Consider the following 25,251-nt stretch of genomic DNA (forward strand, 5'->3'; position numbering starts at 1 on the left):
AGGTTTTTAAAGATATTTTGAACATTAACAAGGCATATATGAATAGGGCTTTGGATCAAAGACTCATTTTATTTTTTTTTCATTATATATATATATATATATTTTAGAAATTCAGCAACCTGACTTCTCCAACATTAATAGCAGCAGCTTTCTCTTATTTTTGCCTGATTATCAAGACACTGTCTTTCATCCTAATTTTGTGTAGCCAGTTTCAGATCTTCCAGTACACCAGACCTCCTGTGTTGATGATGTATCTGTTACCACTCTCAGAGATGCTCAGTCCACTTTCTCTCTCTGCGTGCCTGTCCTCCCCCCAGCTGTTTTTAACCCTGATTTTTCTTCAAGGTCTGCCTGTTCTGCATCTTTAGCAATCCATTTCACCAGGAATGCGCTAACCTGCTGTCTTCGCAGAGCTGTGGCAGAGGTAGGTGAACTTCTCTTTTCAGCAGCTTCTACTGTGTTTTCACATTCCTTATCTTTTGAAATAAGCTTTATCATTCATTAGTCCATTTATTATGAAGTCAGATTTATTTCTCTGATTACTAGGTTTTGAATCTTTGTTTTAAATAACACATTTACACAGAAGCCTCATGTTATTACTAGGACTATGCTATTTGTGAAACTCTCCTTACTTATATAATTTTCCCTTTATCTATTAATCTTTGCTTTTCAGTAACATCCTATAAGTTCTCCCAGTCCTTACCCCTAAGTCCTGAATTAGACTTTGCTTTATGAAAGCAGGTGCACTATCATGACTATTTATTACTCAAAATGAAAGTCTCTCCTTCAGGAAGCCCTTTGATTCAAAACCAAATCTAATTTCTTCTATTACATGATTGCAGTGAATCAGTAAAATACTTCCAAGCACTATTCATCAGGCATTGCTCATCATACACAGATTTATTTAATTAAAGATGACACTTTTAGACTGCTTGGTAGTTCATTTAATCATTAAATAAAACAATAATTGCTGTAACTTATGTCAGCTTCCACTTTGACTACAATAATTAGTAGCTATTAGATGCAATATTCTCCTCAGCTGGCTCATAAATATCACACAAATTGATTTTCCCCTTATTTTTTTCAACAAAATCCATTTTTTTCCTCTGTTCACATTACTCCAGTTCTACTTACATATCAGTCTCATTTTCCTGCTTAATCGATATTTACCTGCTTCCTTACCGGGCTAGTAAGAACCCACGTCTTTCTGTCTATGGATCTACCATACCCAATGCCTCACAAAACTGAGTAACTGCCTTGCTGTGAAATGATTCCAAATCTAGAAAGCACCTAGAAAATGTAAAGCCATACAACACTAACCCAGACGTAACAGACTGCTTTTCCCCGTTTGTTTCTCAGGCTTGGTGTTAGCTTCACGGTTCCATACTAATCCTTTGCGACACGCACCGCCCCAGCCCTGTAAGCGGCATTATCAGCTGACACCAAGCTGCTTCAACTATAGAAACTCTCAATTACACATTTCTAGGCATTAGGGCATTTTAATTTGCTACATCGACATTAAGCATTAAGGTTTGTAAATGCCACCACTTTCTGAAACTCCTAACGGTCCAAACTCAAAAACTCTGCTAGTGTGTACCAAGCTGTCAGTGCACACTTGCTGTGCAATGTCAGCACGCACTGCATAAGAAAGCACCCCAATCCCCTCTGCTTCCCCCCATTAAAACCTGGGCTGAAACATACTTCAGTTGTACTGCATCCTCCTCTTAGGGTAGCTAACTAGATTCAGCAATTTTATCAAGATCACAGAGAGGTGGAAAGAGGCTTCTGACCTCCACCTCCTTCTTCCCCTTTTCTGGCTGCGTGACACCCCCCAGGCAGACGATTTAATGTGGTACTTTTATTTACTGGTATGATCCACGGTGGTTTTTTGATTGGCATTTGGCTTGTCTCTGATAATGCTCAAAAGCAATGTTTTTAAGAACACGTGTATAGGACATATGCCTTCAGCTTTCAAACTTCATTTCTTGCTCTTGCACACTTTATTTCCCAGGTCTATCATTAGTGTTTTGAATTGGCTGCAACTTTCTCCTCCAAAGTATTTGTGTTATCAAGAATAGGTAGCTATCTTGAAATCCCCGTAACATCTACATGTACATAACGAACATTCGTTTGCTGCTTTAACTCAAAATGGGATATGCAACCCTAACTTTACAGTACTCTTATAATTTGTATTTTTTTAAAGGTTATTAGTATTTTCCTCTCCTGTCTTCTGTCAGTTACCAAGCTTGCCCCTTTTTAGAGCAGAACATTAACTCCAAACCAGTCTTCCACATGCTTTTGCTTTTTATCTTGCACTCTGTTCTAGCTGCCTGCAGCTTTTTTTTTTGACCAAGTAGTGAGGCACAGGCAGAGTGAAGAAGCCCTTGAACCTCTCAGAAGCATACCACTGCTTACACCTGCTGGAAGAGGCCTCCCTCCACACCCTCAGCTCTAGCACTTCCCTCACTGACACCATTATCACCTACTGCAGCTTCAGGGGTGCAGGAAGCACACAGCTCCAAGAGCCAGCGGGGGAGAGATGGCCGCTTGATTTGCCAGTTAACTGAGGGAGAGAAAGCACTCTGTGCTGTACTACTGCATTAGAGGAATACAAATCAAGCCTTTATACTACAGGCAGAAGGCAAGCTACTGCTACGATTCTGTTATTTTTTTCCAGCAAAAGAGAGAAACTGATTTATTATCATTAAATTGAGGAGAAAAGCAGAAGGGCAAATAGACACCCACTGAAACCAGTGACCTGCTGGGCACGTCACCTTTTTTTGCGCGTTCTTAGTGAACGAAAGGAGAGAACAACCGTGTGTGTACTCGTATATCCACATGCGTATGTATACGCACACAGAGCATGATGTTTAATGAGGAAGTGCAGGGTAAAAAAAACAGGAGCAACTCCTTTTATACACAGTTATTCCCTTAGTGGAAGCAGTTGTTTTTATACTAATTACTTTAAAAATGCAAATGAAAAGCTAATTTTACTTTTTTTTTTCCTCCTTTAAATAACAACCTACATAGGTAGATTTTATTTGAAATTGCACTCCCACCACATCTTAAAGAATTTCATCACCTTCAGTCTTACTAAAGATTGACTTTCCTGCCCTCTAGTGCTCATATCTGCTTAAATCTTCTATTCCTACGGTACAAGGTTTCCAAAACCAGAATACGTGGTCTTACTGAAATAAAGCTATTTACTTATTACCATACTGCAAGTGATCTAAACAGTTCTTTTGTCATTGCTCATTTCCATATCAGACTGCTACCTATACAGTCATCTGAAAGGTCAGAATTTTCAGGCTATTGTTCATTTTACAGAACCAACTTTAGGCAGTTTTCTTTCAGGTTTGGACCAGATAATGGAGTTTTAAATGCACAGCAAACCTATTAGTAAGTTTGGACTGGTAGCTAAAGCTGTTAGCTAGCTATATACCAAACGACAAGTTTCCACAGTATTTACATTTTTTCCATCCACATTAAAAATTCTCTATTTAATGCAATTAATTTCCCCTCTAATGATGTAGTTTGTTAATTTTTTTTTCATGCTTACATTCAAAACAATGGGTTGACGTTTTACATCTGTAATTACTCCCACGCTACCAGAAAACCAGTGAATTAAATTTATTTAGTGTTAAATGAATATGGAATGTTATACAGTACATGTAAAGACACTTCAGGATGAGTAAAGCAGAACTAATTGCACAAGAGATTAAAGATTCACCTCAACAGTCAATATTATCAAATCATTACAGCTTCCATCTTCAGAGTGCAAGGTATGTCATGCAAAAAAGAAAAGAAAGCTCAAAAATCCCCAAACAGACAAAACCAGTGTTGTGGTACCACTTAAATCTATCATACCACAATACTTTACAAGACATTAAGTGATCATTCATAGAGAATGAAGCATTTTAGCAATAATAAAGAGTTTTAAACATACTTAACAGATTTTGCATGAACACCAATTCCAGCATTACTATACCAAAGGAACAGGCAACATGCTGGGAGAAAGTACCTAAAAATCAAAGCCTTTTTTATTCGTAGCCAATATTACTTTCTGCAAGAGTTAAGTTATGCAATCTTATTATTCAGATTCCCCACACAACTGGGTAAGGTTCAGTACATTTTTACATAGAGCATAATCACATAATCACCACATCAGCAAGACGTTTTCATTATCTTGACCAGTTACTACATTTAAAACCATGGTATGATAATGTGGCCAGCAAACAACTTGTCTTCTGGGACAGCGTCCTGTATGTAGAAATATAAGACAACTGAAACAGACAAGTAGACTCCTAACCACTTTAAACCCAAGTGAACTCTAATTTTTATTTACATATTTTTGAAATATGTAGGTAAAAACTGCATATGGAACAGAAGTAGAATACATGAGAGAGCAATGATAGGGCTGACTGCACACTGATCAGCGCATTCAATAACCCCGAATGTGTCTTGAACAGGGGGTGATACCTTTTGCACTCTTCTTCCATACAAGTGGTCTCAACAGGGCTACCGTAGGCAGCTGTCACCACGGAATAGCTGCTCATCCCACTTACACGCTCCTCGTCCAGCTGGCCAAGCGCAAGGGACCAGAATTTTGCACCCTGATCAGTTTCACTCAGCCAAAAGCACTGCAGGTAAACAACGACTCTGCAAGTGCTTCAACTGCAGCTTGAACATTAGCGTGGAAGAAACATAGGGGATGGCAGGGTGGTTTTTAGCATTTCCACCTCGCAATACTCATATCCTGAGGGCACCAACAAATAGATTAATTTACCAAAATAATCATACAAAAAGGCCAAGCTGCCAGCCCTCACATTAGAAATGAACTATTTAACTTCCTGGCTTAAATGTAAGCAAGGGGAACTCAAGACAGACCTCCTTGAGGTTAATATTCCAACTACATTCAAAGAAAATAATTTACTAAAACTAACTTGCAAGGTCTACTAGCCTTGAAATGAGGATACAGATGAACTAAAGCTATAGTTAAATAAAAAACTTTTGAAGACATTTTATAGAAATAAAATATGAAACTCTAGTAAGTAGGTGGAAAAGACAGTTTAGTATTCAGCTGGAATATTTTCATAGCCCATCATTCTCAGGAATGTATATTCTATAAATAAAAATACAGAAAAAAAATGAGTATTTAATCTAGTTGGCTATTTCTAAACTTCTTCAGATAAATCTTACTTTTTCCCTCCCAAATAAGTGTTAAACCCTGAAAACTGGCTTTTTAAATCTATTGTGCATGAGGAAAGAGATGAGCAAACCAACATTTGGAAAAAACTTTTTTTTTTTTTTACAAGGTTGCAGTTCTAAAACACTTATATTACAAAGCAATGTAAATAAATACCAAGCTAGTACAAAAGCTCTTATTTACAGTTTTACAAATGAAAACATTTTCAGTGTAAATGCAGTGTTTTAAAGAACACAGTATTAGTAAAATGAGTTCCTGTATAGAGCATTACAATTTCTGTTAAATTTCAATGTAGTATTGTATAAAACCATTGTTTTAAAGTTAATTTTTGTTTATAATTTAGTACAGGCAAATTGCAGTTTATGCCTGGAATGGTATCTGTTAAAGTGCTGAAAAAGAGGACATCTTTGAAATTTTAGAAAAACGTACTATACATTATTAAAGCTTTATCAAGTCAAAAATGGTAGATTTTGTTCACATTTGCTACCACACCACCTGTTTTTCAACAACTCATTGTAGTTAACAGGATGGCAGCCACTGGTATCTTCATAACCAAGTCTGATGGTTTCCCACAAGTAATTTGTCTTAAGCTTCAGTGGTGACTTCAGGTTTCATAATCTGGTAAGTAATCAAGTATTCTGGATAAGCCTGAAAGAGCAACACATACATTCATTATTATGATTAAATTTGGAATGTTTGCCAGAAAATGTATCCAGAGGGCAGGAAAAAAGTAAAAAAAAAAAAAAAAAAGGCAAAAGAAAAAAGGCAAGATGTCAAAGGTAAAATGCCTGGAGTATTCAGGCAACAAAGACCCTTTCACCTTCAACCACAGCTGGAGTTTGTTTCATGAGAAAAACAAGTCCTAGCACCCCAAAAATAAGGGGAAAAAACACCCGTATCTCATGCCTTTTAAAAAGATGTCTGAAAAAACAACTCCAAAATCAACATACCTGCTCCCCTCTGTAAATGACATATTCTGCTAATGCCAGTCCATTTACACTGGGTCGCCCAGTAACTGAGTGATGTCCAGGGGGAGAATGAGCCATTTTCATAGCACTGAACTGCAGGAAAGACTTGCCCAGTGTTACACGACAGAACAGCAATTGCCTGTGTTAAAGTGAACAAATGTCAAAATAGAATACCTTGCATAACCTACCGACAAGTTCTAATGTTTTTATTTAAGGAAAAAAACAGATCAAGGGTACTTATTTCTTTAGATATGTTCTAATATAATGCCAATTTAATCTCAGTTTTTGTAGACCAATGTTAGGTACCATTTTGCTATGCTCAGGCAAAACTCTTGGCTTTCAAACCCTTCATAAAAGGCAAATTAGTAAAACTTCTTATTCAAAACTCTACAAACCTTGACTAGACTGACATCCTCTGTAACTCTAGAAGATCATCTCTTTATTTCAGAGTACCAGAAAATGCCAAGTAATATGAAGTGAAAAGGGGCAAAGACTCTTAAATCTAAAGGATTTAAGAACTTAGCTAGTGGTAGAGATTCTATAAATCCATGCCTGTATTTCAGTGTCTGAAGCAGCAGTGACATGGAGGGATGACTGTTACAATGTGCATTCTCTTCAAAGAAATACAGTATCTGAGTATTACAGAGATTTTCCTTTCTCTGTAACAGGCAATCAAGTGGACTAAACACTGATATTGCCACATATTTCACGGAAGCAGCTAACAGATCTCCTCCTCACTCTCAAGGCTACCTACCTCTAATTTTTACACTGAGTTAAGGGCAAAGACTTGGTTAAATGCACCAAAGATAGTTAAAGGTTCTCTAAGACAATTATCAAAGTTTTCTGATACTCTGTTAGGCTCAGCATATAGTGAGTGCTGAGGTTTCGTTACCCGAGAAATATTTCTTCACATAATTTTCTGACTTGACTGTCTGTAACATAACATGCAAATGCAGATTTGGATTCTTTTGTGTAAAAGATCGTAACTTACCTATGGCAAACATAACAAGATCTATCTTTGTGAATTGGACATCCAGTGCCACCTCCAATCCCATAGACATACTGATTGCTTTTGGAAGAATTTTCAGCAAAATAAATCCCAGCTCCAAACATGCCACCTATATAGGCATGTCTCTCATCAAAGCCTTTGTGAATGATCGCATTCACAAATGGGGACCCTAAGAGAAGGAAGCAAAACATTTGAAGTACAATACATGGAGATATGTACAACAATTCTACCATCTGTTCCCCAGCTTTTTTTTTGATACAGCATTTCCACACACACAAGGAAATCAATCTGCAGAAATTCTGAGCTCCAGTTTACCCTACCCGTTTTCTAGAGATGTTATACAAAGAACAGGAGTTGTTGGGTGTACATTTTTAAAGAGATACTTATAAAAGATAATGTTTAAGGCAACTCCTCCTGTAAGAGAATGTTCAGTGAATCTTCACTCCCTTCAGCATAGCTTCATCCTAACCGAGATTCCGGGATTATATTGTTACACAAATCCCATCTTCTTCTACTAAGTAAACTGCATTTAAAAAGCAATAAAACATTGAATGTACTCCAATCAAAACTCTGCAGTAACTATCTAAAGGAGAAGAGATTGTTCTTCTGTTTGCCTCTTTAGTGTTTTTCTGTTTTTCACTTTTTATTTACTCACAATTGCCAGTTATGTTGGGAACTATGAAGTTTTCATTGTAAGGATGCATTCTGGACCTATTTAATTTGCATGTCAGGACAAACTACAAAGGCACACCCCTTGTTCCCCATTCATAGTTGCTAGTATGTTTTTACTTAGAACTTCAAAGTCCCCTTCATGGAGAGACAAGGAAGTGAAAGTTTCAGAAGAAGGATCCAGTACATTACATGTTACTGTTGACAAACACGTTTGTATAAAACTTGTGCAAAATCTAGTGCCTATATTCAGTGGGAAAAATTACTGTTCGGGCCAAAAGAAACCCTCCACCAAACAGTGCTGATGGTTAAACAAGTACATAAAGGTGCATTTCAGTATCTCACCATGAAACAGCATCCTTTCATTAGCATGGTTATGATTCTCTTCAGAGACCTCTTTCCTCCTGTGAGTATATCTTTCCCATAGCTTTTTGTTGCACACTTTCTGAATCTGAAACAGTGAAAAAATAATTTCCACCTCAAAATTGAAAATTCATGTTTACTTAACAGATGTTATACCACAGTACTTACTCTAAATTGACACCTAAACAATACTGCTTTCCTTAGAACTCAGTGAAACACAGGGATTCTCTAATATACAATGTTGATTGTTCTAACATAACACCAAGTAAACTGTAACTGAATGCTTAACTAAGAGTCAATTATTTTAAACATCTTAAGCAATACTTAATTTATATTTAGCAGGTTTAGTCACAATTCTACTTCGGTATCCCTCCAAAAATAGCTTGATAAAAAACACCAGTAAAAAGATCATCTAGTAAATAAAGAAGACTCTTCCATGAAGACTTCTAGAATACTTTTCAGAGGAAGTAAATAATGCTCTCTAAGCACAGGTATGCTGGGCACTGGCAAAGCATTATGCGTGTAGATACAGCCCACCTATTTTACTGTGCAAAGTGTAATATCAGTTTAGCATAGAACTTGTACTTACAAATTAAAAAGATATTTTAATGAAAATGACCATTTCTTCTGGAGAAAATGCGAACTAGAATTCCAATAAATTATTTAAAGCAAGGTTGTCTACTTTCTGTTGTTCTAAACTTCCTTGGTCTTAAATCAAGCCATAATAGGTCCCCGTACTTCCATGCTTCAGAAGTTTTGCTTTCATTTTTTGCTTCCTGTTTCTCCCTGACATTTCCTCAACAGAATCAATCTTTTGTTTCCTATGAAACCTTCCGTCTTTTTCTTCAAAAAACATACAGTTTTCTGTGATGTCCTTCTATGTCAAATTCTCATAAAACTTTTTAATAAAAGACTATATGGGAAAACTGTTTATTATTTGAATTTCCCTGAAAGATTGTTTTCCCTATGCATAGCTCAGAATGGCATATCTCTTACGAAATTCAATAAATAAATATATGTAGAACATTTTATGGACAAGTTAAGGATATTTTCAGCCAAAACACTGAGGATGTAACCATTAGTTATGAAAAATATGACAGTTACCTTTAAAATGTTGTATCTATTGAAGACTCCACCAGCATGTCCTCCATCTCTATGCTCTCGGACAGTACTCTGCATCTGAAGATTGAGAATTTTAAGGATGGTCACTTTGCTTCAGAACACACATCTTTCACACTTTCATATAATCGGAAGAACAAATTATTGAAATTTTCAGACAGCGACTGTGTGTTAAATAATGCCAGATTGTGTGGATGCACATAAACAGATTTTATGATTTTTTTTTTTTTGGTAATGTATCTTGAGTACGGACTAAATTTCAAATTGAGAGAGTGCTGTTATTCTGTTTAGAGCATTGTTTCTTCAAAATTCTGCCTGGTGTGATTACTACAGTTTGGAAGGAAGTGACTTAAACCTATGTCTTGACAGGCCAGCAATTGATAGCATAGAATTTATATTATATCCAAAGAACCCTTCCATATAGTAGAAGGTTTTAAAAACATGACTTGCAATAACGTTAGGAAGAAAAAAAAAACCATGTATCTCACAAGCATGGATGTAATAGCAGTGCTGTCAAGAAAGATGGAAATTTGAAGTATCCTTATGTAAGTTTCTCTTTTTATGCTTAGAAATGTCTATCTCACTGCTAAATTGTCCATCAGTACTCCTTTGTCTATATCTTTGGTAGAAAACCCAAAAATATTATGAAGGTACAAAGAGAAGCATACCTCCTCTTCTACTGATTGAAATTCCTTATCTTCAGAGGAAAGATCTATGAGAATAGTTCCACTACTGGAAGTATTTAGGGTCAGGTATGGGTTAAGTCCTGTGAATATAACAAAACATAACACTTTCAGAAACTGCTTTAAGATTCATTTAGAATGATAAACAGTAAGAATTTTCTTCTTAAAGAAACTGTTTTCTCAAAACTCAGCTTAAAGGATGAATAGTTTTGCTAAGAAGAAAGGCAAAATGTTATCAATGATTTTAATTGCCTTTTATTTACCATCAAGCATGTAAGTTGCTATGCATGTCTAAGTGCCATCCCTCGAATCATTTCATTAGTTTCAAACAAACTTTTTCAAAATCTCTGTTTATAATTTCTACCCATACGTTACCACACATACACTATAAATGCCATCAGAAGCATAGCAGCTGGGTTTGAATGCAGAACAACAATTACATCCATTTATCTGTGGATACTGATTGATCATCGCCTACATAAGAATAACCACTTCAGTGCTGCATAAATAAAGAGGCTTCAGCATGAAATTCACTACAAGCTGAAGCTGTTGATCACAGCAGGTTATGCTAATTTTGGTTTACTGGAAACATATCAATGCATCAACTGTATCTTAAAAGAAAAGAGTACAGAAGAATTCAGTGGGCTTTCTGAGAAAAGAAACACAATCACAGAACCTAACGTAACAGCTAAATCTAGTCCCTACCACAAACCATACTACTGTACTCCCTACCTCAAAAACCTTATAATCGCTTCGCTCTAGATCCACACATTACCTAAGAAACTAAACACAAAATGGTGATAACAAATATTTTTTTAAAAAAGGGACAAGACCTGAAAGTCAAGATTTACGGTTCTTCATAGCACAAATAAAAGCCGCCACGCTTCAAGTCAGAAGACATTCTTATCATTTAAAGTGTCATTTTAGGACAAGTTTTATTACCATTTTTAACCAGATATGATTTATGATTAAACTATTTATAAAAATAGATTCTGTAAAAGCAGTGTTGCATAATAATTTGAAACAAGTATATACCTTGCTGTCCAGAAATCAGTCTTTCAACTCCTTTAATGATTTTGTGCCTATGGCCATAAGCATTAATTCCAATTTCCTTCAATTCTTTGTGTCCCATTTCAACCAACACATCCAGTGTTATCTAGAATGAGAGCAACATCTGTATTTGTACAACAGCATAAACAGAACAGCACAGCTGCCAATGACAGTAAAAAATATACCTCAAAAATTGAGGCAAAACTATAAAAAAAGAATACACACGCTGGAGACTTTAGTGTATTATTCTTGTCCTTGGCTTTGACTCAACTACTTTCTCCAAACTTTTGTCTTCAAATAAATATGCTACAAACTACAACTGAGCAACTGGTATTGCTAGCAAGGATCACGTTTCTGATCGGGAAATAAACAGGAATTACCCATCGACACCAACTACTTATTTAACTTCACTGCTTATACCACTGAAAGGAAACATGCCTATACTCTCAAACTGATACAGGCACTTGTCCCCATTTTTTTTTTTAAATAAGGATAGGTATTACATATGTTAATATACATATGCATTATATAGTAAGTAAAAAAAACAGTTACAACCTTTTCCTTCCTTCTATTTCAAGTTGAAGCATTGACTCATTTTAAATTTGTCTCATTACACTATTCTAACCGGTCAGTATTTATTCCCTTGCTTTCTAGGTGAGCATCTGGACATAAGTGTGTCTACTTACCTGTTCTCTCTCAAATATGTCAATAAGATGTTCGAGGCCAAGGTTCCGCACAAACTGATTTATGCTAAAATCTACACCTGAAACTGGATATGAAGAAAAACTCAGAACATACGTTCGTGTATGTATTATATAAGTATATACATCTTGCGCTGTCTGTGGCAATAATGGGAGATACAGAAATTCCTGGTCTTGTGAAGATTGGAAATAAATATTTGTGTCACTAACCAATGGTGCTAACGCTAACATCTGTGCACATACATACAGTGTGTATGCATACCTCTAAAAGGTAAGCAACTAACTAGGTACCAGAAACGCATGCTACAACAACAAATATTTTCAGAACTAACATGCTGTAGAAGTAACCATTTCAGGATATCTGATTTGACAGTAACCTCTTGGAAACTGGATCAAGTTTGTAGTAAAACACAGCTTGGTATAGAGCTAAGCTTCATCTGACTTCTCTTTTAAAACACAATTCACCATTTTGAGTCCGTTCAGAGGAAAAGGAGCCTTTTTTAAAAGATCTTCTGGAAGGGGAAAGTACTAAAAATCTTGTACAAGATTTCAGACATCTGCTCTTCGTTAATGACATCTTAAGGAATAGGGATATTGTATACTGTAAGTCACAGTAACTGTATGTATCTATGGGAAACTTCACACACGTATTCTTTCTATCATATGGTAGAAACTAAGCCTCACCTTCTTTTTTCTCCAGAACAGTAGCTCCCTCTGAGCTGTTTGTACCAACAACAGATGGAAGTTCAGAAAAACTACCAGACAAATTGTCAAGACTACTTGCAGCAGACAGACTGGATGGACTGGATGGAACAGAAGACAGGGAATCAGCTGTAGAGCCCGTAGTCTGAGACACACTTATAACCTGAGGTTTGTAGCAAGATGGTAAGGCAGAAGGAGGCATTGCTGCTGTCAATAATGCGCTGACATCGTCTGCCTAAATATGAGAAGACAATTTATTAAAACGTAGGAACATTTTTACACAGTTGTTTTTCCTAGAATGCATTATAATTATTCCAGACTTATTCCTAAGTATACTGAAATACAGATAACTGCATACTGGAACACGTATACATTTTACAATGCAGTTTGCAAACAGCCTTTTGTGCTAATAGCACGAATGAAATTGTAAAATGTTTAAAAATACAAACTGTAATAAGACAAACAGTTATGACTTCAGTATTTCTTAAAACAAAAACCTTAGGGACAGTTAAATAAGATCCATTTTCTAGGAAAATCTAGCAAAAGTTTCTACTGCCAACCAGAATTTACAAAATAAAACGGAGTTACTCGAGTGTAGCTTTGGATTGTATTATAATATTTGGGGGGAAAAACACATCGAGAACTTCACCACCAGATAGTTTCCTAAATTTATGTTGCTACAAAGTTTGCTTACATTTGATTGCCACAACTTCTGTATTTGTCAAAATTTAAGTACTGAAGTAAGAGCATCAACCTATAAGTACAAACTCCTTTTGTGTTTTTTTCTCTCCACTCCATTTTGAAATAAGTCTTGAACAAGATATCTAAAGGATTAAAAAGGCTCTACTGACTTTCCCTACCAGGCACATATAAAATTAGAAAACCCACAGCATTTTAAACCCTGCAGAAATTCCCCCATTAGTGTATTTTAAAAGGATAGTTTTAATAAGAGCTGCCACAAGCAGAAGGTAAATACAGATTCCCCAAAAAGAGCCGCATGACTTACTGTGACCAGGTCTAAAGGTGTTTGTCCTTCCTGGTTTTTCAGCGTAGGATCAGCCCCATGTGCCAGTAACAGGGCACAAAGCTGTGTCCTTCCTTTCTGGGCTGCTTCATGCAAAGGTGTGAAAGCCCATTTGTCCGTAGCATTCACACATGCGTTATACTTTATAAGTAAAGCTGCTACATCTACATGCTGAAAAATAAAGCCACCTGTTAAATTCCAAGGTAATACAGTGTATTAAGCTAACTCAGAACTTTTACTGATACTTCTCTGTAATCATCATTCTGAATTTTTATTAGAATGCATTTACTTTGCAATTACTATAAAAAGTTTTAAAACAAGGTGTTTTCTTCCTGACTTATTTTATTATATTCCAATAAAAAAAAGTTAGGATTTCTTCTCTTGCGAAAAAGAAGAGACTACAACAGAATTCCAAGCCCAGGGGAACCTAAGGGAAAAGCGCCTGAATTAAAATTTCTGGTTTGGAAAGTACTCCAGCTGCTTTGCTTGAAGACTTGATCCAAACACAAAGATCCTGATACACAACTATTGTCTCAACACCAGCCAGAGAAGAGAAAGTAAGATCTTGTGGATAAGATCTAATCAGCACAGGTATGGAAATATGTTTTGTGGAGAACCTTTCAGTCTGCTGGCCTTGCAAGTGTTCATGTTCAGAAAACTCAGCTCTGGCAATTCAGACCTTTACTTTACAAATTCAAAGAAGCCCTCACTTATAACAATGAGCTTATTACGACTGAATTACTTTTTTGCAAAGAAGATTATATTACAACTCGATAACAAAAGCTTTCTAGAGTATTGGCTCATTATACTGTCAAAGATTTTTTTTTTTTTAGGAAAATAAATCACATGAAAGTCCGAGACATTTACCCCATAAGATGCAGCATTATGCAGAGGAATCAAACCTCCTTTATCCTGTGCATTCACATCTGCTCCATGCTGTAACAGGTACTCTGCAACCTCCAAATTGTTGTAACCAGCTGGAAAGTTTTAAAAGGACAGAATAAATACAATAAACCTTTAAAAACTCCTTCAACAAGCTACAGAGAAATTAAACTTCTTTCAATAAGCAATAAAAGACACTCTTGGGCTAGAGAGAACTGGAAATATATGCATAAAATACTAAATTAAGGACTTTTTTTCTAAATAAAAAAAGAAATACATATTCCTCTAGCTTGAGGCTAAACTTTTAAACTTGCTTACACATAGTAAGCTCAGACAGTAACTACTAACTCCAATCCAATCAGTTAAACGAAACGCTGACCTGCTAAATGTAGTGGTGTTGAATGCCGTCCTTGCGTGTCCCGACAGTTGACGTTGTCAGGTGAACACAGCTTTTTAACCCGGGCCAAACAACCTTTCTTAGCAGCATCTAGTAGCGCTGCATCTCCTCTAAGTAGGTCCTGAATATCAGTATCACCATCTTTAACAAGGTCTAAAGGAGTATTTCCATCTCTGTTTTTCTTTGTGGGGTCAGCTCCATGCTGTGCACATCAAAACCAGATGGTAAGTACATGAACAGAATAAACATTTTGCATCTTACGTATTTTATGCCTTATTGAACAATTATTCTGACATACACTTGACTCTTTCAGAGAGCCTTCCACACATTGTGATAAAGAACAACATACTTGCAAATAGCATTCCTTCTACTGAAAATGTTTACCTACAGTCATTTAGAAACCACAAGCCAACTTCTCAAAGAAGTACAATCATATTTCAGGCTCAACAGAAAAGAAGAGAAAGTAATCTCCCTCAGCATGCGTAATACCTGCAATAGGAGTTTGCATATCTCATATTTTCCTTTCGCTGCAGCTTCATGCAAGGGAGTGAATTTCCACAAGTCAGCTACATTGACAACTGCACCATGTTTAACGAGCAGTTCTGCAACTTCATAATGACCATATGAACAAGCATTATGTAAAGGGACGAGTCCGCTGGAAGAAAATGTTAAAAGTTACCTTAAAAAATTAAATTTTTTTTCACAAAGAGATACAAACCTAAAACACAATGTACCTTAAACCATAACCCTTCCCCCTCCCTTTTTTAATTTAGATTTTCCACTGTAGTCTAATACAGTAGGAATATCTGCTGCCAAAGTAGTATAAATGGCAACAGCAGTAGCACTGAAGAAAGCTAAAAACACAAGGTATAAAATTTTTAACACTACTCTCAAGTACTGCAAAATTTTTTTTCTGGATATTCTGAACAGTTCCATTGTAACAGACCTGTCCCTGAGAACAAATAAGCATCTGAAGAAAAACGGGATGCATATCAGCTAGCAATAATCAGAACTGTCAGATACCATCAGTTACAATTGCCATGAAAATATATAATAAATTTGAGTATTTACCCCTTATCTTTTGCATGCACATCAGCTCCATGCTGAAGAAGATATTCAACAACAGATACCCTATTATATCCAGCTGCAAAATGAAGTGGTGTAGACTGACGGCCTTCAATATCCCTGCAGTTCACACTTTGAACCGTACATAGTTTCTGTGAAACCCAGCAGACAAAATATACATCACTATACGTAATGTAGGAACACTTTTAGTAATAAATGTTGTTATACATCTGATTTTGAAAAATAGTTCCATTAAAGTTTATTTTTACATAACAACTTTACTTTTCATTCCCATGAAAAAACAATTACCCCCTTCTCCCAAATCCACACCTGTGACTTATTTCCAGTTTTTATGTAAGAACAGAATACAACTTTTAGGAGGTGGTGAACATTACATTTTGACCTAAAACCTTTGTATTGCAGAAAACTACAGATGACAAGAATCGTAACTCTAAAACAGTCAGTGAAGGGCTGTTGATCTGCTGTTTTAGTACTGCTTATTTTTAGAAATTATAGTTTGGCATATAATTCCCAATTATTTTTAGGACAGCTTTAAACTTACTTTTACAGTATCCACATCTCCAGCTTTTGCAGCCTCCAGCAATTGTCGATCTGCATCTGAATTACCTAATGGGATACCTTCTGCAAAAAAAATGAAGTTGTATGACCTAACCGTAACTTGAAAGAATTTAAGACAGGAAATCATTTCTGCATTTCATGAATTTAAGAGAAATCAAGGATTTTATGAAAAAAGTTAATTAGCGACAATTTTTTTTAGAATTATTACCATATTTTTCTTTTTTAAAGATGTACAACCATAGCTATCATCTAACAGTATTTAAAAAGTTGCCTTGCTTCCTGCCCACATAGGAGTATTGTGGAACCAATTAAGCATTCAGTTTCAGAATCAGACTATCACAAGAAGCTTACCTGCGTGTACAATAACTAAACCTCAGTCATGAAAATCTATATATCCCGTTGCCTCTGCTCACAAATGCACAAGTACTTCTTTGAAACTCATTTCCTACATAGAAGATTCTACTCTCCCTACGTCAGGACTTATACAAAAGTAATTCCAGGTGGCTGTAGCATTAAACATTCTGAGCACCTCTGAAAATCTGCACCTGAACACTAGAGATTAAATGGAATCATTAATCAATAAATGGATAATTAATCATTATAAGCAGGACCTTTTCATGTGCATGTGGTTACAGAATAAGAACTGCACAAACCAAACCCGTTTTTATCTATTGTAGAAAGTACTTCTTTTTGCGTTCACTATTATTCCTTGCAGCACTTGAAATGGCAAGTTAAATTCACATTGCTTCCTAAGTACATCTTGAATAAATCGATTGTACCTTGTAGTAGCTGTTGCACACTTTCAGTCCCCATCTGTAAGGCTGTAAAGCCCTGCAGAGACACAATGGAAGGATCACATCCAGAACTCAACAGCAACCTGCACGTCTGAAGGTGACCACAATGTGCTGCTCTGTGAAGAGAGGTCTGCCCAAGATTATCCAATGCATTAACCTAAAAATAAAACAGAACCTTGAGAATGCGTTAAGATTTTTTTTTCTAACATTGTTTTTATTGTATTTTTTCATTACAGCCTGGGAGAACTTCATATGTATTCTTAATTTGATTAGAACAACATTTTCAGCATATTTTCAAAGGCCACATATTTTCAAAGGCCACAACATTTCAGAAGATAACATTAAAATATAAGTTGTTCATAAAGTTATAAATGCATTTACTGAGGAAAAATAGCCTTCTTTTAGGAATCATGTGAATGATTCACAGTGTGAACAAACAGTTACAGCAGTTTTACCACATACAGACGTAGTCCAAAATTTTGCTCATGGCAACAGACAACCTTTGTGCCAGTATGTAAAATGGCTTTTGCTTATATTGGCTAAACAGTAGTCTTTCAGATTAAAGACTTCACATGTGCTGCAATCAAGGTAACCAAGATGCATTTAACAATTTAAAATTATGTACCCAAAGGTTACTTGTATTCCATACTGTTCCATGGATTTTGATCATCACTCTATGAAGTTCACAGCAGTCAGGCTGTATCCAAATTTCCATAACGAAAAGCTTCAACTCCTAATTTAGCCAATTCAAGCCCAAAATTACAGAACATGACAGAGTATCTGCTTTCTATATTCTCTTTTTTTAATGCACACAACATCACAAAGTCTACCTGTTTTACAGTTCAGACTAACCTCTTGTTGTTCATGGATTTTTATTTAAAAAAAGAACAGTATTATTGCTACTGGACAATAAGGCACATAACATGCTCTGTGAGCTTTCAGTTAACAGTAAACAGAACTATATCCACACAACTTATAAAATAGGAATAAAGAAAATGCCTCAATGTGCAGGGCTGTACTGACGGATTGATTGGCGGTCTGTGTCTTAAGTGTATAAATATATAACCTTTCAAAACAAATCGGATAGCAGAGTAGACACTTCACTAAATTATTCTCATGCTATGAAAACCTATACAAAAGTTAAAACCTAAGCAAAAGGTATGAACAGTAACTTGTACCTTAGCTTCATGTTTCACAACTACTTCGACAACATCATTATGAGCTTTTTCTGATGCCACGTGCAGAGGAGTCAAGAAGCTTTAAAAAAAAGAAGAGTAATTTAAAATGTATTTTTCAAAATCTTCTAAACAAACAGGAGCATTCATTTGTAACCACTCACTCTTTTGTTTTTTCATTGATGTTGGCTCCTTTCCTCAGTAGCAATTCACACACTTGTTTTCGCTTCGGATATGGAGATGCAGCAGCACAGTGCTGAAAAACACATTAAAAAAAATTAGCATTAATAACTAGCTACCAACATAAGGTTTTACTACTTGTTAGTCAGCTGGCAGTAAAGAGTTGGTTGTGTGCAAGGGCAACAGAAAAAGAAATGATAGTTCTCTTTATAATTCAAGAGATTCCACACGGGCTCTGGTATTTTCCAAAATTCCCTCTTCACTAACTGCTAGAAAGCAAAGCTTTACAAACAAAGCTAACATGTAACTTGATGTTGCTTAAAATTAGATTACTATATGGAAAAGAAAAAAAAAATAGTAATTTAGATAACTTACAAAAAACAGGCAAGTTATTAGTCTTAACATTAACCTTAAACAACTTTTTTTTTCCCTTTTTTTTTTTTTTTTAACTGGACATTTCATTTTCCAGGTTGGTCAGAATGACACTGTTTGACAATGAAACCACGAGTTCTAAACTATTGCCTACTATATTTAGGCCAGCCACAATACATACAAAATAATTAATAAATCCTGAAGCGTTACCAATGCTGTCTCATGTGTTTGAGGGTGCTTGAAGTTCACCGTCTCCAAAGAAAGATGTTTCTTTATACGAGCTACATCTGATTCTCTTGCAGCCTGTAGCAGGGAGTGACCTTTGAATTCATCTTTAAAAAGAAATAAATACATAACAGGATGTTACATTCCTTAACTCTACAAGGATCAAGAATATTGATTCTTTGAGATTATACATTCATTTCATTTCTTGGTAGGACACTTAAGGGGCTTCTCCCCACATAGCAGACCATGGTGCAAAAATTTCAACTCAGACTTAAAGCTTCTATACATCACTTGACAGAATTTACTAGCTAAGTTAAAACATAACAAGAATGCACTTGTTTCCAGTCCAAAGCTAGAGAGATCCACGCTGGCTAAACAAGATCTATTTCACTCACCACTGTTTTATGTTCCACTCTTTGCATATGTACCAGTCAAAGGATAACTTTACTTGTTACCTCTCTTTGGAAAACCATTTCTAGTTGCCAGTGTGAAGTCAAACATAGTATTTATCAATTATTTTCAATGTACCCCAGAAAGTTACTATTTGTCCACTCTAAGACAGAATAAGGGCATTCTTCTCAACCCATTTAGTACGCTGGATAAAATCTATGCCTTTCATTAATTTCTTTGAACTTTTGGTGATTGTGGCATACTGAAAACACATTCCACGTTTTAAACAATTCTGTTTTTTCTTTCTTCCAACAAACTATAGTGGAATAAAAAATGAGTATTTCAACAGCCTTGATGCAATGACAGGATTACGTGTGGAAAATAAAAGCACACTGGCGAGGTTGTGAGGGAAAGTGCGTTCAGTGAAGCTATAAAAACCACCACGGCCACTTGACTGTAAAACTGACCATACAATTATTTTAAATACCTACATACAAAATTATAAAATCATAGAATGGCTTGGGTTGGAAAGGATCTTAAAGCCCACCGAGTTCTAAGCCCTCTGCCATGGGAAGAGACACCTTCCACTAGATCACGCTGCCCAAAGCCCCATCCAACCTGGCCTCAAACACCTCCAGGGATGGGGCATTCAGTTTCTCTGGACAACTTGTTCCTGTGCCTCACCACCCTCTGAGTAAAGAATTTCCACCTAACATCTAATCTCTATCTCCTCTAGTTTAGAAGATCTAACAGTTGCAAATTATAAACAATGAAATGTACTACCAAATATTGCACAATTAACTTGTAAACTGTAAGCATTTTCCAGATCTCATTTCTGTCAGCTCACTGTGCAGGAAACCTCAGCACATATTACAATCTAAAACTGCAGAACTGGTCTTACTTTATACTCACATGCTAATCGTTCTTTTAATTGGGGCGTTGGAGCCAAATCAATGGTGCTTTTGTTGTGACAGTTCAACAGTGTTGGGTCAGCACCATAACTTAACAAAAGAGAACAAACTTCCACCCTGTTCTTAGAAGCTGCTTCATGCAGAGGAGTGAATTGCCACAGATCCATTGCATTCACACATGCTCCATGCTTGAAAAGGAAAAGGGTAAAAAAAGATGCAACATCAAAAACAGATTATTAGAAAAAGGCTTCTGTCATTCATTTCAATGCAGTAGACTGTTAAAATAAAAATCATAGCTTGTATGCAAACTGTATCCAAGACATTCTCCAGACATTCATTTTCAATGTAACAGAATATTCCAGCACACTGCAGTTTTTAATCCTCTAGTGTCTCAAAGGTATTCACAGAAGCCAAAGGCAGGCTGGTCTCTAGACTTTCTTCTCTAAAAATCAGAGAGGAGCTCTGCTACAGGCCACATCTGATAAAGACCCTAATTCACCTGCTCTGAGTCACCTCTGGAAAAGCTCCTTTTTCTTGTTGCTCTAGAATAAGTCTACAGTGAACACCTGTACTAAGATAAATACACTTTCTGTAAATACCCCTGAGTAATGACAGCCAAGATGTCTAACCAACAGACACTAGACGCTCAAAGTCAATCTTGAATCAATACATTAAGTACAAGGTTCTGCAAGTAATACTCTTAGATATTTAATATCTACATAATTCTTCTCCAGGCACTGTGAGTTCTTCCTGTAAGCAAGTCTGACCAGACATGCTCATTCCCATTGCTCCTGTTAACACTGTAGTGCTAACAAAAAATAATTAAAGATTCACTGGAGCACAAATCCAATAGGAATTACAACTGTAGCCTAACAGTTAAGACATGCAGTAGTGGATAGGTAACTTTTTATGTCTAGTGCCACAGATGTAAAGATTCACCCTACAACTGGCCTGTGGAGCAAAAACAAAACACACAAAAAAATGGCGCATGTTGTTCTCCGTCTTTTTTATAAGCCCCCTTTAAGTACTAAAAATCCATTCGTGGCACAGATTTTTGCAGGGCACATCTTGAAGCCCCTGGTTTAATGTGCATCATACTTTATCTTTAACATAATCCAGATAAGCCAATTCAGTTCCAAGAGTTCATTTATATTATAAAAGCTGATTTACCTTTTCTTTGGAGTGAGGGGAATAACGGTGGGCAAGAATTTATGTTGTGATGCTCGTTCCCTCAAGAAACTGATTACATTTTAATGGTAAATTGTTCACAATCTTTATCAGTATTCTTTCTGAAAATCCCTTAATACTGTCTTCTGAAGCATTTTTTCTATTGTTTAATTCACAATGTTGTTCAGTTTTTGTTTTGTTTTTTCCCTTTCCCCCCTTTTTTTAATGAGCGAGAGTGGAAGGGTTGAGAGCAGTAGTACTTACTTGATGGTAAAACATTCAACTTTGAAGACAAGAGAGTTAAAAACTGAAAGCACATTTATAAGGGGAAAGCTTCCTTGCAAACAGAAGATTCTGCAGCTCTAGCTTGATAACCACTAACACGTAGAGCAAAAGGAATCCATTCTTCAAGTTTTGAAAATGAACGAAAAATATGCAACTTCGATCTATTGTAAACTGTTCTTATTTAATATTATACAACCTATTTTAATTTTTTCAAAGACCAACCTTTACTAGAAGCTCTGTTACTTCATAATGACCATAGGAACAGGCATTGTGAAGTGGCACCAAATCTCTATACAGGAGAGAAAGGAGAAATTATCTTAGTACTCCTATTTCAATTCCAAACTATGCAAAATATCTAGAACAGTGCAAATAACACTACACTGCATCTTGAACATTTTATAAAAAGCAGCATCTGAGGTGTTTAAACAGAGTTGAGGGGAAATAAGAAACTGGGGAAGAACCCATAAAAACCCATCAGTATTTTTCAGAACACTAAACACTGAAAATGACCAGAAGATGAGAAACAAATTGTACTGACTGCAAATGAAAGTGCTTTTCTGAGACTTGGAACCCTAATCAGGAAGGACTAAATGTAGTAACCTTTCGGGAGTGACAGTTGTTACTTCCTTCTTCAGTAAGGACATTGCTGCAAGATTATCTTTTCCCTTGGAAACTAAAGGAGCCTTACTGGCTACCGTTTAAGTAACTGTACAACATTCTGTAGTAACAGCAGAGCTACCATGGTTTTAAAGCCAGCTTCATACTCTCACAAACCGAATGGTCTTGGAAGGAAGTGAGAAATTGCCCAAAATGAATTGTTTCACTGCAGGCTAGTAAGGGAGAAATGACAAAAGTGAATTCAAACACCAAATGGACACTTAAAGATGCCTGATAAGACAGCTATTTATGTAGTTGTGATCTCAGGAAAACTGAAAGTTTGCTTTCCATAATCTTTAATGTATACAGATACACATTTTAAAAGTAAGTTTTTCATTATATTTTATGCAACTGTCAATAAACTCAGCACAGCCATATGATATGATTGCTACATTTCCTGAGATAATATCCTGAGATAAACAAATACTTAAAAACATAGTCCAAACATAACCTCTGGAAAACGGATCTTCAATTTTTAATTACTCTTAGCAAAAAAGTGTAGAAACTTAAATGTACGAAGAAAATTAAGACTGATCCAACATTTAAAATATTTGCTGACTCCTCAGTGATTTATTGAAGTATTTTATTTATAAAATAGACAAACTGAGGAGTGATACCTGAAAGCCAGCATATCCTGTGGTCAGCTCAATTTAGATTTTCCTGCTTTATAAGTCTTAAGACTCAACTTAATATTTTTGTCATGACAGAAAGATTAATGGTCTGGACTTAGAAATTCTATTACTATTCCTCACCTCAATTTTGGGAATTTTCTGTTCATTCTGAATAAAGGAAAAATGAACCTACCCCTTATCCTTAGCGTGTACATCAGCTCCATGTTGCAGTAACAGCTGTACTATTTTTACACGGTTATATCCAGCTGCTAAATGTAAAGGAGTAGACTGAAACAACAGAACATAGAAGTAATCAGTAACACAAAATCAAATTTCTTCTTCTTTTTTTTTTTTCAAGACTTGTTAACAGGACTAATTACTGAAGTCCTTAAAATACTTGTAACACTAAAAAAAACACCAGAGGGCTTGAATCTGACATTTGGTAATTATTTTTATTCTTTATTGACTACTCTTACAGTCCTAATAACACAAATCCTGAATTTATTTCATTATTAATATGCTCCGGGATTAAGGCCCTCTTAACAAATTTGAGTCCCACAATCCGTTTTTGTGTTTTGTCTATAAGCTTTGCTGGGAAAAACTATGTCCCTTGCTAAAGGGGAACTACTAACATGGCCTTTACAAGGTATGTCTGATAAATGACAGGTTTTTTTTTTTTTTTTTTTTTTTTTTTTTTTTTTTTTTTTTAAAGTTCTCCCACTCCACAGACTAGCTTCTACTTGTTTCTAGCCGATGAATTCAAGAACACCAGTCAGGGCAGAGCTACAAATTAGCTAAGAAAAATCTTATCCTCTTCATTTACAAACCAATCAACTCAATGAGTTTGTGCAGTTCCAGGAGGATGAGTCTCACAATTAGAAGCTGAGAAAATAGCGATGTATAGGTATTCCAGAAATCCCAGTATCTTACCACAAAGCCTTGCACAGGAAAATTTGTTTCGACAAAACTTAAGGGAAAGTGTACACATATTTAACAAGAAGAATAAGGATGCCAAAATTAGGTATTTAATAACCTGAAACTTCGGTAGTCTAGGGTATGATTTTTTTTTTAAAATGGAGATTTTGAATGTTTTTAAGTAGTTCTTTAACAATACCACTACCAAAGTGATGAATAACCTCATTCTGAAACAGCAACAATAACTTGCTTTGGGTGTATGACAAGCAAGGGGCCTGCATGTATTTCTTCATAACTGTAAGAGTCTATGAAAAGACCTCCCTTCTTTATCACTGCGGATATGAAGGTCAAGCTGAAGTTCCAACTGAAAGCTGTGAGCTGTGTGTTTATTGCTCCCACAGGGAAATACCTACATACTCCTTTTAAGGTTTAAAAACAAACACCGGACAGGTACTAGAGATATACAATCTTTTTTCCCTACCTATATTAAACAAAATAGAATCTATGTTAAAATATTCTTAAAATCTGGTCAAAAAGTGTGAAACTAAGTTTTTAAATCAAATTTCAAACAAAAATACCTTTCTGCCATCACTCGCATGACAGTTAACATTTAACGGTGTAAGAAGAGACATCATCTTTTCTTCATTTCCACTCCTGAAAAACAAGATATGAAACAGGCATTCTTTTTGTTACAATTATTAGCAGCTTATGCTTTTATGTTTTCCTTGTCATAATGTTCAGCAGATCTGTTCTAAAGTTATATATTTACTTATGGATTGCCAGAATTAAGGGCAAAGCGAAAAAAAAATGTGTTTATGTATTTATCTTTGTTGTTTTATTCACAGAAACAGATAAAGCTGTGTATCTAGATGGAATGCCAGCTCATGAATAAACATATTCATAACATACAAAGCCCCATACAATTCTGAAAATAACTAAACCTCAGAAGTTTCCATTAAAATGCATACCTGGCACTTTCTAAGAGTTCATCTTTCTTGTATTCACCTGGAAGGCAAAAGGGAGTTTCTTTAGTTGTTAAATAAATATCCATACACGTTAAGTTTCCAAGTTGAAGTTTACTATTTATCGACTTCCAAAATTTGACAGTCCAGTTTTGAACCAGTACAATGAAGTATTTACCTAGAATGCATC

The 25,251-nt window shown here is 35.8% G+C and overlaps 1 protein-coding gene across 2 annotated transcripts in view; it reads right to left on the reverse strand.

Moving 5' to 3' along the window:
* Positions 1–3,615: 3,615 nt before the first annotated feature.
* TNKS2 (tankyrase 2) overlaps positions 3,616–25,251 on the reverse strand; it is a 30,367-nt gene continuing 8,731 nt past the window's right edge. For both annotated transcript variants that reach the window (XM_048069161.2, XM_048069160.2), the window contains exons 4-27: positions 25,068–25,104; positions 24,678–24,753; positions 23,378–23,472; positions 22,139–22,205; positions 20,466–20,652; positions 19,149–19,270; positions 18,551–18,642; positions 18,390–18,468; positions 17,197–17,368; positions 16,401–16,480; positions 15,845–15,990; positions 15,263–15,428; positions 14,756–14,975; positions 14,362–14,471; positions 13,477–13,665; positions 12,453–12,705; positions 11,754–11,836; positions 11,053–11,173; positions 10,003–10,100; positions 9,320–9,394; positions 8,198–8,303; positions 7,166–7,352; positions 6,157–6,313; positions 3,616–5,854 (exon numbers count right to left, since the gene is read on the reverse strand). In XM_048069161.2, coding sequence (XP_047925118.1) covers positions 5,792–5,854; positions 6,157–6,313; positions 7,166–7,352; positions 8,198–8,303; positions 9,320–9,394; positions 10,003–10,100; positions 11,053–11,173; positions 11,754–11,836; positions 12,453–12,705; positions 13,477–13,665; positions 14,362–14,471; positions 14,756–14,975; positions 15,263–15,428; positions 15,845–15,990; positions 16,401–16,480; positions 17,197–17,368; positions 18,390–18,468; positions 18,551–18,642; positions 19,149–19,270; positions 20,466–20,652; positions 22,139–22,205; positions 23,378–23,472; positions 24,678–24,753; positions 25,068–25,104 — 2,981 coding nt within the window. In that variant the 3' untranslated portion in view covers positions 3,616–5,791. The remainder of the gene's footprint in view (positions 5,855–6,156; positions 6,314–7,165; positions 7,353–8,197; positions 8,304–9,319; positions 9,395–10,002; positions 10,101–11,052; positions 11,174–11,753; positions 11,837–12,452; positions 12,706–13,476; positions 13,666–14,361; positions 14,472–14,755; positions 14,976–15,262; positions 15,429–15,844; positions 15,991–16,400; positions 16,481–17,196; positions 17,369–18,389; positions 18,469–18,550; positions 18,643–19,148; positions 19,271–20,465; positions 20,653–22,138; positions 22,206–23,377; positions 23,473–24,677; positions 24,754–25,067; positions 25,105–25,251) is intronic.

The sequence above is a fragment of the Anser cygnoides genome, chromosome 7 (assembly GCF_040182565.1).
Source record: "Anser cygnoides isolate HZ-2024a breed goose chromosome 7, Taihu_goose_T2T_genome, whole genome shotgun sequence".
NCBI lineage: Eukaryota > Metazoa > Chordata > Aves > Anseriformes > Anatidae > Anser > Anser cygnoides.